Below are 14421 nucleotides of genomic sequence, written 5' to 3'. Positions count from 1 at the left end.
AAAGCAAATCTGCTGAATATTTGACTTGCTTTTATGCAATTTTGTCTATTATATTTGTTCATTTTATTGTCTTTTATGCTTTATTTATTTATTCATTTTATTTACTATAACCATATACACTTGTATATATTTGTATCCTTGTTTTCACGGTTTTACCCCTAATTTTCTTTTATTCTATTTTTTCTTTTTCCTTAATTTGATATGCCATTTTTGGTGCTTTTATTTATTTATTTAGTGTTGTTCTATTGATTTATGTTATACATTTTCTACCTTGTTTAACTCTATTTCTTAACTTTTGCTTCTCTGGTCTTTCGTTTTTCAGTTTGGACTGATCAGACTCAAGTTGCCTTAAAACATGTGAGTTGATTTCTTTAGTTTATAGTTCATTTTACAACTGTTTAGTCCTGTTGCTGTAATATAAACCTTTCATTTATGTTTTCTCAGTTCCACTGGACAGTTAAGCACTCCATGATTAAGACAAAAGCTGCTCCCACTATTCCTACTGACCCTTATCATGGTTAGTGTTCCTTTTCTTATCATGAGAAGAATCAAGTATAGCTTAATTTAATATATATCAAAAACAAACAGTGTATTTTCTTCATGCATGTTCGCTTCAAACAACAAAACCTAGCTGTCTGGAGAGTTCACCCTTTGACGAGAACTCTCAGGCAGTGCATGCTGGGAAGTCTCCTAATATGCCAGCTATGTTTCTTTGCACACTTACTTTCAAGAGTTGCATGGACTTTTAAAAGACACCAAAAGTTCACTAAAGGTCACCAAAGTTACTTCACCCTCTGGGAAACATAAATGTAAAAAGTTTGTGATGACACCTTGAACAAGTTTTTAAAGGATAAACAAAAATCTTGACTTGTTTGTTACCAAAGTCACTTCAATCCAGCCTTTAAGAACTGTATATATACTATATAGCTTTCATATTTCATGAGGAAAAATCATGAGATCACCAAAATGAATGTTTTTTTTTTGCAAAATTTTACGAGATTTCATAAGATTATCATTTAATTATGTGATGAAAATGTATATTCACTGCAATATATCAGTGTGTATTATTTTATTATTGTCCAAGCCTTGATATCTTCAAGTGATTTTAGAGATTCCAATGCTGTTTAACCTGAAGTTAGGTGTCTCAACAAGCTCAGCACACACATTATACCCTTTCTGCTTTCTTTAGAGTTTTATGTAAACACACTTTTGGCCAAATATATAAAGATTCCTCCCTGTTAGGATTTAAATGTGTAGATGAAACTATTTTTTACGATCACACGTCATCAATAGGAAATAAGATGCGGGAAATATCAGTGTAATGCCATTTTTTTTTCACTTTAACTCCTATATAAGTAATGATATTGACCTTGTGAGCTGCTTTTTCAAGGAACAAGAGAGGAAGTTCTTCAAAGAACACCAGCCTTGAACCAGCAACTCACCTCTAACCATCAAACACATGTTGACTGTCACTACAACATCTGTATCATGAGCTGCCTGTCACAATAACTCACTTTAAAACTGTTTTAATAACTGAGCACAGTAAGATAGAAGAGAAGATCTAAAAACAAATCTGCATTACAGTTCTGATTGAACTCATCTATTGGTTCATTTGATTAAGATTTGAGTATCTTTTTCACTTTTCCGGCCAATATAGAGAGAAAAGGAGCTTCAATAGTATTTGGGTAAAAACTTTATTAACAAAACAGAAAAAGGCAAAGCACAGCATCAAGCTCACTTCCAAAACACAGCAGCCTACATTACCCCTCTGTCAATCGCTAAAAGTGCCACAAGAATAATAACATCCATCGTTGTTACAGTTAAATATTAAAATAACACAGCCGCCCGGATATACTGCATAATATATATATTTACTCTAGAGACCTTTGCGACATTAACAGCATCTACAGAAGGGCAGCTTCAGTCATGCTCATTCTCTTGCACTGTAGCGCCACCTAGTGCCTTCTCAGCACAGTTACAGTAGTAGTAGTAATACAATCAGTAACACAGCAGTCTGGGGTAGGGAAGGGGAGAAGGTGAAATAAAGGCCCGGGACAAAACAGCCACTTTGTACCGTTCACAATCTCCTACAGCAATCTGCAATACTAACAAATGTGCACCTTAAGCGTTCGGAAGTCAGGCTTAGGGGTGGAAATGTGGAATAAAACAAGGCAATGGGGTTATAGTAAGTATTTTATGAGGGGAATACCACCTATTTTAGGGATTCCTACCCAACCCTCAAAGACAAATATCCCTCCAAACATGCATCACGCTTTCTGACTTTAGAATATCACATCTCAACAAAAGTAGTCTGCTTTATTCTCATATCTCTGCACAAGTTTGTCACAAGTTTGAAGGCTTGTTTCTGTGACACCTGGCTTTAGGAAAGTGTACGTTCACAAGAATTTAATACACTCAACTGAGGTGAAAATATCTTGAATTCCATTTTTTAACCCTGTTTTTCCAAATCATAGTTCTTATTTTGAAAACCAATTCAGAATTCCTTGGTTTGAATGCATGTAGTTTGCATCTATCTCAAGAGTCTGCACACTATTTTTTCACACTTTTAGGAAATTAAAGGAAACCAATACATGAACAATACCATATCAACCCTTTAAATGTGAATATAACTATAACATTAACCATGTTGCATGCATTAAAAATAACAAAAATTTAGCGCGCATGCTTTGTGATTAGGGGGCTAAAACTTGTAACAAACTTGTCTCTTCAAATAGATGGAATTCCCTTTAAAGGAGGTTAAAATAAATAGAGTTTAGGCACAGTGAGTACTAACGCTAAAACCACAGGTTTATTGTGTGGTCACCACCTGCAGCATCAGGCTGGGACTGTAGCTACAGAAATTGATTTTGCAACTAAGTCATTTTCTCAACACTCTATTATTACACACAGCGGTACATTTCCATTTATTACAGTGAGACTCATCATCTCATCCGGTGTGACATCTGTGGGTTGGTCAAGTTATGCTGTTGTTTTGTTTTTGTTTCCAGTAGGCACAGAGGAGGTGATGCCCCCTGGTGGCAGGAGGATAAAACAGTGAGGACGAGGAGACGGGGGTCAGAGAAGATGCTGGTCCCTGTTTATGGGGATCAGAGGTGGGGATGAATGGATGGCGTTGTCTAGGCAACCACCCACTGCAGGATGCTGGTGTCTTTCCCGCCGGTAGAGATCAGGTGACTGTTGTCGTGCAGGAAGGCAACGTTGGTCACGTGACTGCTGTGGCCACCGTACTCGAGACTCGGAGCCTGTAAGTTTGAAACAGGAAGTGACTTCATGAAATCGATCATTTTACTATTTCAAGATAAGACAAAACTTTGTTAATCTCAATGTGGGGAAATTTGCAGTATTACAGCAGCAAAGACAGCGGAAACATTTAAGCAATGTAGTCCAAAAATATACATAAATATATATAAATATGCATAAGTACTAGTTAAAAAAATAACAGTACTGAGAGAAGTATAATCTTACATAGATTATTATCTATTGCACTGATTGCACACAAGTAGAGAAACACCAATATAGCTTACATTATAGTATGTGTAGAAAAATAGATATTGCACAGGGTTTGTAAAATTAATTCACAGAATATATTGATATTGTACTACTGGGAGTAGTGCTGGTTATAAAGTACTATTAGTATCTATTAATTAATTCAAGAATACAAATTATGCAATTATGTTTTACATCAGCTTGTGTCCTCTTAAAACCTAACTTTATCTGCATGCTTCTTACATCAGATTGTTTCTGAATTTGTGTAATTAATCTCAAATTTGAGTTTGAGTATTTTTTTATGGAAAAAAAGTACAATGAATGTTTCCCTTCGCATTAATATCATCACAAATCTTCAGATTTTTCTCAAGAGAAACTTGTGCTGTATGTGCAAATATTTCATTGTCATTTAATGTTTCAGGTGCAATATTATATTTTATTTCCTTTTTTCATTACTATGTGTAAAATTACTTATTAGTCCTATATAATTAATAGCATTACTTTTTTACTGTTCTATTCCAGATTTATTTTAGCTCATTTATTATTATTTCAGTATATTTTATTGCTTTTTACCTTTATGCACTGCACTTCTTATGTCATGCCATTTCTTTCGGTATTAATAAAGTCAGATCTTATCTTATCTTTACTAGCAGTGATTATAAAGACTTGACAGTGACACAATTTTGAGAAAAATCAAAGCTTAATGCAAATTGTAGGTCTGATTTTTCCATTAAGTGCAACTGCTGCAGTTTGTGCAGCCAAATATATGTACAACTATAACTCAGTTTCACTCCAAGACTGTTTAAAACATGTAACGATTTGCAGTTTCTGTGCGAATGGAAGGCAGTTTGTCTGAATGGACAATTACGTTTAAATGGCTTTGGCTTGAAAACTTGTAAAACAACAAAGACGCGAAAACAGCCCAAACTAGTTTGTGAGCACGAAATAAACACCTGGCAGAAATTGAATACGTTACAGGTCTGGTGATGATCAGCACTGAAGGCTGTGTGGCCGAGTATTTAGACGTTTCTGCTGAGCTTTCATTGGGTTTCACAGTGTTCATTAACACTTAATCACAGCGTTGGCAAGAGAAACAGTGCGGTTGTTTGGCTCTGGAGGTGGTAAAGGGACGCGGCTGTGGCTCAGGTGGTAAAGTGGGTTGTCCACTAATTGTAGGGTTGATAGTTTGATCTTCGACGCCACTATGTGCCAAAGCTGGGCAAGAAGCTGAACCCCAAGCTGCTCCACCATCATACAGCCTTTTGTAGAGCTGCTAGGTTTGAAGGCACCATATGAATGCAAATCAAAGTCTGCATGAAGCAGAACAAATTTCAAAATTTCAAGTCATAAATACGTTGCTAAAAAAGCGACGTGTGCATACGGGGATGCAGACACGGACCCTGATGTGCTGGTTGTGTGGAACTGTGCATGAACACGACTGACCCTTGGTTGAGAGCAGGGGAAGGAGAACAAGTGCACTTTGCCAAAGTCATCAGCGGAGGCCAGCAGGGATCCATCATGTGACCTGCACACAGCGTTGATGTCTGTGCCGTCTGCTCCGTCTGGCCAAATTCCTGAGCAACAAAAAGCGAGAGAGAGAGAGACAGAGAGAGAGCAAGAGACAGTCAGATATTGATATTCACTTCATGTTCTGTTCCAGGCTGCAGAGAAATACAGAATACTGTGCAGTGGCTTGAACACAGGTCAGTCTTCTCCACCAGAACTGACAAGAAAAGACAAAACTGTCTGCTGGAACAGTTCTGGGTGGATGATCCACACAGAGAAAGCTGGACTTGTTTCAGGCTGGTAAATATCACATATTAGCAGGGAGTTAAAAGTCTAAAGGTTCTAAACGCCTCTTGTTGCTATTTAGGGCTGCCAGAATGTATATTATGGTTTCTGCACTCGCTTGCCAACTGTGCTGAACATCAGCCAACTAACCTGCAAATGCACAGTCTATAAATCTGTAGGAATTCACCTGCTGACACTATGAGTCAGACTGTTGGTCTCCGGGGGCTCACTGTTTTCAGATGAATAGATTAAATATCTAGTAGTCTGACCCACTGGATGTAGGATGCGAGTATAAGTCACCGCTCATTTCTGTCCGCTCTGTGCTAGAATTGTGTTACCGTTCTCTTCATGATGGGAAACAACAACAACAACCTCTAAGGAGCAACCCACCATACTGAAAATCTCAAGTTATACATATTTACATCATGAAGTGAGGCAGTCAGGCTATTCCAGTGTTCCACCATGACATTTCCAGCCTTTTTAAAGGAACACTGCAGCCACAACTTTTACTTTGTCCTGCCTACGACACCCGGATTGGTTTAAAGAAATCCAAACAAGCCAAAGCGTTTCTTCCCCTACAGCAGAAAGACAGTCTGGTCCAGCCACACCATTATGCATTACAAAATGGGCTGGAAAAGCAGTAAACTCAACATGGGTTAGTAGGTTTTATGGACCTACCGAAGGTGTTGAAGGCCAGAGTGCAGGTGGAAGTGCTCCACTCCAGGTTGCGCACCGTGTCCATGTTGGTCACGTGTTTACCGTTGGATGCCTCCCCTGAAAAACCAAACCGAAAAGCTTTAGTCCTGCAACAAGTCAAGATGTCGCATGAGAAAGTACATGAACAAACAGGAGGGACGACTTACAGAAGAGGATCTCATAGTCTCCTGAGTTGGTAACAAGGTATTTGCTGTCTTTCGACCAGTCCAGATGAGTGACGAAGCTGGAGTGGCCCTGGAGAAAAGAGAGAGACCATATGCTGCATGAGGAGCTGAGTCTGAAGACTGAATTTTGAAGAAAATGTGACTGAAATCTCTCCTTTGTTTTTGTCAAAACTCTTGAATTTCTGATTTGACGTGCAAAGGCAAATACTGCTCCTTTAAAGCTATTATTATTTTTAATGCTCCAACGCCACTGAGATAAGACTTGTGAAAAGGAGACATTATTTTAGGAATGAGTTCCTACAGCACGTTTTATACTTACAGTGCATTTCCCCACACGGCTGTACTTTCGGCCGTTCTCCGTCACAGCATAGATGTAAACAAAGTTGTCATGGGAGGCGACAGCCAGGAAGTTACCGTCTACAAGCACAAACGAGCTCAGATTAGTTAATACGGAACTCAAACATGATTCTATGTTGGGGGTTTTGTGTTTCATGGATCTGGGTTGGTAAATAAACAGGTGATGTTTTACCTGGAGAATACTTGACGTTGGAGATGATCTCATTGCCATCTGTGTGCATAGAAACAAGATCTCGAGTGTCAGTGTCCAGCACCAACCACCTGCAACACACGGGCCGGAAATTTGGGAAAATGCACATCACAGAAGTTCAAAAACCCAAGATAATGACTTTAAGCAGCTTGTTTTGTTTAACCAACAGTTTAAACAACAACGATATCGCTATCTTCAAGATTTCTTTAATGTCATTTGTCTAAGTATCTCAACTAAGATGATGTAATGGATGTCTAAAAATAGCAGCAGGTTAAAATTTAACAGCTGAGAAGGATAAAGAAAGTGCATGTAGTGTACATGATGGAGATCCTTTTGGATAGCAGCAGGTTATTGTGGTCATTGTAAAAATTGCAGCAGCTTAAAATTAACAAGTAAGAAGAATAAAAATTATCCGATATAAAGAAAACACCAAGTAAAATGCTGTAAAGGTGTTTAAAGGCTTCACATTGTTAGCTGTGATTTTGTAAACAGTTTTTCCTTGCTGGAAGTGTTTTAGTGTTCAGTTTCTGATTTTTAACTGTGGGGACAAAATGTGGGACGTAACAGTGGAGAGGCCAACCTTCCAGTCATGGTCCCCACAGCCAGAACAGCCCCACTGGGATGGAAACCAGCAGACCTCCCTGGATCCTGGAGCACAGCGGAGAAGAGAACACATTTATCACTCATTTAGTAGAGCTTTATATTAATTCCCTATCATTTAATTATCAATTTGTGTTCTCTAATTAAATATTTTGTGACATTCTCTTGCCGTCAGGTCTGCTTTAATATTTTCCTGCTCCTTCTCACCTCGATGGTCTTGCTCCAGAGGGGCTGATGGGAGTTGGTGTCCCAGAGGTGAACCTGTTTGTCCTGTGAGCAGGTGACAAACTGCTCCATGGAGGGATGAATGTCCAAACCCCACAGTTCATCTGTGTGACCCTGGAACACAGTACATGTCTTATTTAGATCCCTATATCATATATTCAGATATTATAGGAGAGTTTCCTTCGTAGGAAAGAGAATTCTGTATGTGTTTACCTGTACAATAGGAGTTAACGTATCGGGGAAGGCGGCTCTGATGATGGCGTTCTTGGTGGTTCCGATGAAGAGTTCTCCTGGTTTACCTTCAGCCAGAGCCCGAACAGGGCCGAACGAGTCGCCCACCTGGACACACAAACGCAACACACACCCTAAGGCTTTAACACACTTTATAAAAACAATATAGAGTCAAAAGCTAACAGAACAGGACCCACAAACCTAAACAAAAATTAAACATCGCCAATGAAATGATTTGATGCATTTCTTTAATATTGTGTTTTTTAGCCATATTAGCATCCTGTTTACAGGTTAACATTTCATAGTTCAAATGGTAAATCTGTAGGCATTAATGTATTTTAAAGCAGCTTCAAATGATGACTGCTATGTAATAATTCTGTCTAAAAAAAAAGGCATACAGCATTCTTTGTTTTTTCTTCTGCAGCTGTCAGATGTAGCTGACAGTGGTCTTTTATCCCTCAGTTCAAGCATACACTTAATGCAGCAGTAAATTTGTTACTAACAATCTTTTTTCTAAGGGACTACTCCCAAAAAAAACAAAACATTAAACCAATGGTGACAGATTCTTTCAGTAAATCTCCCGATCCTTCACTGATTTTCTTCTCAGGCTGATTCTGTCTTTTACATACACAGGACTGTTAATTCAGCCCTCTTACCTCCATCTCCGACTGTTTCCTGTAGTCGTGGTCCCACAGCACCACCTTGCGGTCTTTGCCTCCTCCAGACACCATGGTGCCGTCCTTCAGGACACAAACAGAGAAAATACCGCCTTCGTGGGCTCCCGACACCACCTGGCTGATGCGGTTACCACCTGTCAGAGCAGACGACAGACACATAGCTTCTGATGGATCCTTTTTGGAGGATTAACTCTGTAAATCTACAGGAATTTAATGAGGAGAACATTTTTCTACCGACGCATCAACATTATGATGGAACTCCTTTAAAAATGAAACTGCTTGTGGTCTTGTTTAGCTGTGAAAGACAACATCTTTAATGGAAATGTAGTTTTATTTTCTCATATTTATAGGCTTTTCTTTAATAGAAAAGGAGAATAGAATTCCCTTGTTGCTATTGCACAGTGTACAATGAAATTAAGTAGCAATCTTGTCAGTGCATTTACACAAACAGATAACATCTTAAAAGTACAATAAGAAAGCACAATAAGAAAATAAAATCTAAACATCTAGTAGGAAAAAATAGCATGTGTTTCTATGAAAACAGTGGGGTAGCTTTATGCTTTTAAAGATAGCTTATTTGGTGTATTAAGAATGATAAAAACAGTAGTCTAACTTATGTCCCACTTCTGGATCTTGCAGTCTGCAGAACATTTATGAAAAAATAATGGCATAAAGTAGCGCAAAAATTACATAGAAGGTGCAGCTGTATGTAAACATGTATGGTCTCAGTAAATAATACAGGGTCTATAAGGTAGCAGGTGCAAAGGTGTAGATATTTCTAGATTTTGTAAATTTAACATTGAGTAAATTAACTAAAATTCAGTTAAGCTGCCAGTAGACACTCAGGTAAAGACAGTTTTCATGCACTAAACAGCCAGTCTGTCAGTGTTTTAATCTTTAAATTTCTTGTGCAAAAAAGTTGTGATCAGAATGCTTCATTTAGATTCTACCTTTGGCCCAGATGTAGATGTTCCCACTGGAGTCTCCGGTGATGGCATCCCCATTCTCAGCGAACGCCACACACAACACATACTTGGGTTTCTCATGTTTCTACACAGAAAAAGACAAAGAACGTAAGATTTATTCCAAGGTTTCGGCATTACACTGCATTCCCTTTAGCCACGTGCACTTCGATCGGAAGGTAATGCATCTGTTAGGTCTATGTTTGTACCTCAAACAGGCCCTGTCTCTTGGTCAGAGTGTTGCCCTCCATGGTCCAGAAGTTGATGTGGGATTTTCCACAGGTGACAATGAGGTTGGTGTCCATGGGATGGAACACAGCAGCCAGTACAGAGTCATTGGAGCACTGCAGAGAGAGGAGGCAGGAAGTTTGTTTCTCCAACAGTTTGTCCATTAAAGTTGAGAAACATTTATATCCGCTACAAATGTAGGAAATAGATCAGTTACCTTGACATCAGCCAGTTGCTTCTCCTTCTGCCAGTTCCAGACTGACAAGATGTGATCGTTGGCATCGTCCACAGCGCAGAGGAAGGTGCCACCGTTCTGCAAAAAATAAAACAAAACAAACCGTTAACATTGTATGCATTTACTTCAATTTTATAAATCACACAATATTACCATTTTCTCCCAATAACGTTTTGACTGCAGTAACAAAAATGTTTCTATTCTATGTAAAAGTATAGTTCTAAAGAACACGTGTGTCCTTTAATTGAGTATATTATCCATTGTGCCATTGCTGTGTACATTGTCTTTATTATATCTCTATTCTTAGCCTTATTGTACTTTTGTAGTACTTGTCCTGCTATTTTCATATCTCATCTGTATCCAGCTGCTGTAATGTGTTCATTTTTCTACTGAGGTATCAGTGATGGGTAGTAGGCTCCAACTACAGGTTGAAACGCTGCTTACCGACTTGGAGAAAGCCACACAGGTGACCGCTCTGTCAAACACTCCCATCCCGAGGACATGAAGCGTGTTGAGGCTCACGGAGTCCCAGACACGAACATGAGGAGCCAGCAGCTGAACAGATATGAAACCATAAATCGTGTTAGACAAACTAATCCAACACGTAGAAACAAAAAAATATGGGACTACAATTAAACATGTTACTTTTCAATTTCTGTTATAATTTCTGTTCCATTCATGAATATTAAACTCAACATTTTACAGTGAATAAAACATTGCAAGAAAAAAAAGAAGTGCTATTAAATTAAAATGCCCTCTGAGACACGCTTTTAATTATGTCAATATTTAACAGTGTGGCGAACACACTGTGGGAGGATGCAAGTGTGATTTTCACAGTACCTTTCCATCTTTAGAGTTTCCAGCCACTTGCCCAGTTGCTATGGTAACCATATCGGGATGCACGCTCAGGCTAAGAAGATAAAATGTACAGTCGAGTTATTGTGTCATTTTAAATCATGTTCCATTGCTTTCTGGCTCAAAATCACAGAGGACTGTTTCACGGTGGATTAAAACAGCTGATTCAGATTCATGTGCAATAAAAGAATATGTTAAATACAGAAAATGTAAACGCATGAATGTCAATTGGAGAAATCATCTGCTGCTGTTCCAATGAGAGACATTCTTTTTTTTGTTTGGTCTGTGGCTTTCAAAAGCTTGGAAATTTGAGGTATTTCTATTTAGAAAACATATTACTGACATCATATCATGTACAACATCAGTTACACTACTGTATTTATAGTTCTTAATACACCAAAAAAAAAAGGATATTAGCTGGTACATCACCATTTTTGTCATAGATTAACCTTGTAAATATTATCTTTATTTTTTTTTATGTTTTATATCTCCACGTTTCTTCTGTGTGAATGCACTGACAGGGTTGCTGCTTAATTTCATTGTACACTGTGAAATGACAATAAAGGACTTCTATTTAAGTTTATACTATTCTATGAGAGCCCTCACATTAACTGATGTATTTTGCCATTATTTACTAGGAAAACCGAATAAATATAATATGTATTTAAACAAAACTTTGCGTTTCTGAAGTTAAAATGACAACAACTACAGTAGAGACCTTTCATATAAAGAAGAGGAGGACTCAGTGTGACGGCGTGGGAGAGCAGAGCAGGACTGTTTCCCTGCAGAGATGAGCAGCTTTCCCAGCATGCCCCTGGGGGGTTTAGTGTTTACATCCCAGAGGCTCCAGGCACAGAGCTCATTCAGGATATTAACTGGTGCTCATTAAAAAAAGCCACAAATTTCACTGACCATAAACACAGAAGCTGTCGATGACGCAAAAACAAAAATAATGAAACAGAATGTGAGCAGTTTGAATTTTTTAGTTTTTGTCTGAAAATAATTTCCACAGTAGACAGTGTCTGAGAAGCCGTATCACAAGAGATCAGGAGTCAGTTCTCAGCTTAAACTGATCTCTTTATACCCCTATATATGTACTACACATACAGTATGTTAGTCTTTCAGCACACCCTCATATCAGAGGGGGCAAGTTTACAAGAGTTTATACAGAGTATATAGAAAAAGCCAGTCCTCTGTGATCAGTCTGCTGTTTTCTCACCATTTGACATCGTCGTTGTGGCCCAGATAGTGTCTCTGCTGCTGCTCCTCCGTGTTGTACAGAACCACCACCGAGGCATTGAAGTACACAATCTCACCTGTGGGCAGCAGGTAAAGGTTGGAGCGGCAGTCACGACCACGGTAGCCGTATCTGGGTCACGGTTCAGTTAGGGAAGATGAACGAAGCTGGGCAGGACCAGGAAGTAGGAGTGCAAGTTTAACAATTTATACTAAGACTTTTAGTCCACTCAGAAGTGCTGAAGCTTCAAGAATATCAATCAGCTCAGCACTTCCCAAAAATATGAAACACCACACTTCAGATCATTGTTTTTGCTAAAACTACACACATTTACATGCAACCATACCTTTTATGTAGTTTTTGCATCTGAATGAAGCATTTTGATCTCAACTTCTTCCGCAAGAAATTTAGAAAATGAAATCTCCCAACACTAAGAGAATGACTGTTCAGTGCGGGATGAAAATGTTAAACTGTCTGGACCTACTAGCAACTTAACTCAATTTACTTTAAGCTTCTCACTGTTAATTTATTCACTGTTTGCAAAATCTGGAAATATCTACACCTTTGTCTCTTACCATATGCACTTTCTATTTACGTATTTATTGAAACTACACCTGTTTATATATGTTTACATACAACTGTGCTGCTGAATTTCATTGTGCTGTGCAATGACAATAAAAGAATTCTAATCTATTTTATTGGATTCTGTTGTATTGCATTGCATTGTATTGTATTGTATTGTATTGTATCTATTATTGGAGAAAGTAAAGCTTAAAGTTGAAGTTTGTATCGTCACATGGGTTAGATGTATCCTTCTGTCCATCTGGTAATCAATTAGTTGGATTTTCTAAACCAACACCCATTATAATTCATTCATTTACTAGTGTTTATCAAAGAATCCATCAGCTCTCGGTTGGAAGGATACACCCACTGCAGCTTGAGCTTGTGGTCCGGCAGAGCCACCTTCTGGTCGATACTGTAGCTCTCCCTCTGCTGGTCGGGGATGTGCATGGTGACAGGACGACCTCGGAGGAACATCCTCACGTAGCCGTCCTCTGGAGGAACAAGGACAGAGAAAAGCAACAGTCAGATCGATGGTTAAATGACGAGAAAGGAACAGAGAAGCACAAGTCATGCTTCAGAGATGAGTAGAAGAGGCAGAAAGAGGAGGTCACAGTTTCTTATTAGAAAATAGCAGCACTGCATTGACTAAAGATAATGAGTATTCATTAGTCTGCATACAAACATGCAGATGTTTAATCTAATCCTGCAGCTTTGGGTTAAGTTCTGAGACAAAAACTGCATTTTTCTGATCAAACAACAAAGAAATCTATGTTTCTTTGAAAAAAATCCTGCCAGTTGTCCAAACTGGCTTTACTGGCCACAGTCAAAGGGCTGCTGTGCCACAGTGAGCTTCATTAGTTCAAATATTTCCCAAAACCAAGCAGAGGAAAGAGTGATTTCTTTGGTCTTTGTTGGATATAATGATAAGAATTTCCACCACCTATCCAAGAAAGCCTCATTTTTTTCCCCAATTTCTAGTTCTGAATATTTTCCAGCAACAACAGATTCCATCTCCATCATGTTTATAGCTAATCTGTAATCCTCTGAAGTTATTGTCTGCTTTAATGAGAGACCTTCAGCATTTCTAACAGGTTCTTCAGTCGTTCAAATGGACGTTTGGCATTTTTAACGAGAAATAATATTGGTACAAAATGAGCAACAAAATCCCAGAAGAGGACTTCAAGGCCTCTGGAAGGCTAATTGAGTTTCACACATCAGAGGCTGCTCATCCTCTTTACAACAAATTAAAGTGTGACAGTAACTGGAGGGTGAGGCGTCAGCAGTCTATGCAGCCATTAGACACAGTGTTCCAGACAAATACAAAGAAATGGTGAAGTAAAGACTGTTCTTACCTGCATTGAGAGTGCATTCTTTGGATTTGCTGAAAAAGAGAAAAGAAATGTGATTAAACACCTTCTGTGATGTTTATTCTTCAACAGCAGGTGACTCGGGGTGTAATTTTCATCCATAATGGAAAAAGTACATCAAACAATATACACAGTATCCATATATGAGTATTTTTCAAAGCTCCTGAGATGTTCTTCCACTACATTGTTCCAGGGTAAATTATTTATTCTTTGCTCGACAGTCTGAAACCTTCACCACGCAGTTTAACTGGACATTAGGGAAGAGCTGCAGAGCTCATACTCAGCAGAAACACATCCTCTGCATCATATAATCACAGACTGGAAGACAGCTTTTATCCTCCTGATGGTGAGATGATGCACTCTGGAGGAGGGATCCCTGGTGCTCGGAAACACTGCTGGCATTCTGTGTTCATGCTACGTATTAGCTGCACCAAACCTGTGAAATGTGAGACGATGTTTCCAATCATCTGATTTCTATGATGGCAACAAGAAGTCTTAGAGGTTGACTGAAAGA

The 14421-nt window shown here is 38.7% G+C and overlaps 1 protein-coding gene across 3 annotated transcripts in view; it reads right to left on the bottom strand.

Moving 5' to 3' along the window:
* Positions 1 to 1675: 1675 nt before the first annotated feature.
* The window catches only part of eml2 (EMAP like 2), a 34312-nt gene continuing 21566 nt past the window's right edge, over positions 1676 to 14421 (bottom strand). For all 3 annotated transcript variants that reach the window (XM_023292208.3, XM_023292209.3, XM_023292210.3), the window contains 18 exons: positions 13893 to 13921; positions 12902 to 13031; positions 11959 to 12108; positions 10725 to 10794; positions 10329 to 10439; positions 9867 to 9962; positions 9631 to 9765; positions 9410 to 9509; positions 8439 to 8593; positions 7765 to 7890; positions 7534 to 7665; positions 7307 to 7374; positions 6709 to 6797; positions 6499 to 6596; positions 6162 to 6249; positions 5977 to 6072; positions 4951 to 5081; positions 1676 to 3263 (listed from right to left, as the gene is read on the bottom strand). In XM_023292208.3, the coding sequence (XP_023147976.2) occupies positions 3138 to 3263; positions 4951 to 5081; positions 5977 to 6072; positions 6162 to 6249; positions 6499 to 6596; positions 6709 to 6797; positions 7307 to 7374; positions 7534 to 7665; positions 7765 to 7890; positions 8439 to 8593; positions 9410 to 9509; positions 9631 to 9765; positions 9867 to 9962; positions 10329 to 10439; positions 10725 to 10794; positions 11959 to 12108; positions 12902 to 13031; positions 13893 to 13921 (1930 nt within the window). In that variant the 3' untranslated portion in view covers positions 1676 to 3137. The remainder of the gene's footprint in view (positions 3264 to 4950; positions 5082 to 5976; positions 6073 to 6161; positions 6250 to 6498; positions 6597 to 6708; positions 6798 to 7306; positions 7375 to 7533; positions 7666 to 7764; positions 7891 to 8438; positions 8594 to 9409; positions 9510 to 9630; positions 9766 to 9866; positions 9963 to 10328; positions 10440 to 10724; positions 10795 to 11958; positions 12109 to 12901; positions 13032 to 13892; positions 13922 to 14421) is intronic.

This window comes from Amphiprion ocellaris, chromosome 7, assembly GCF_022539595.1.
Source record: "Amphiprion ocellaris isolate individual 3 ecotype Okinawa chromosome 7, ASM2253959v1, whole genome shotgun sequence".
NCBI lineage: Eukaryota > Metazoa > Chordata > Actinopteri > Pomacentridae > Amphiprion > Amphiprion ocellaris.
Note: the sequence above shows the minus strand (reverse complement) of the source record. Positions and strands in the feature narration are given on the sequence as shown.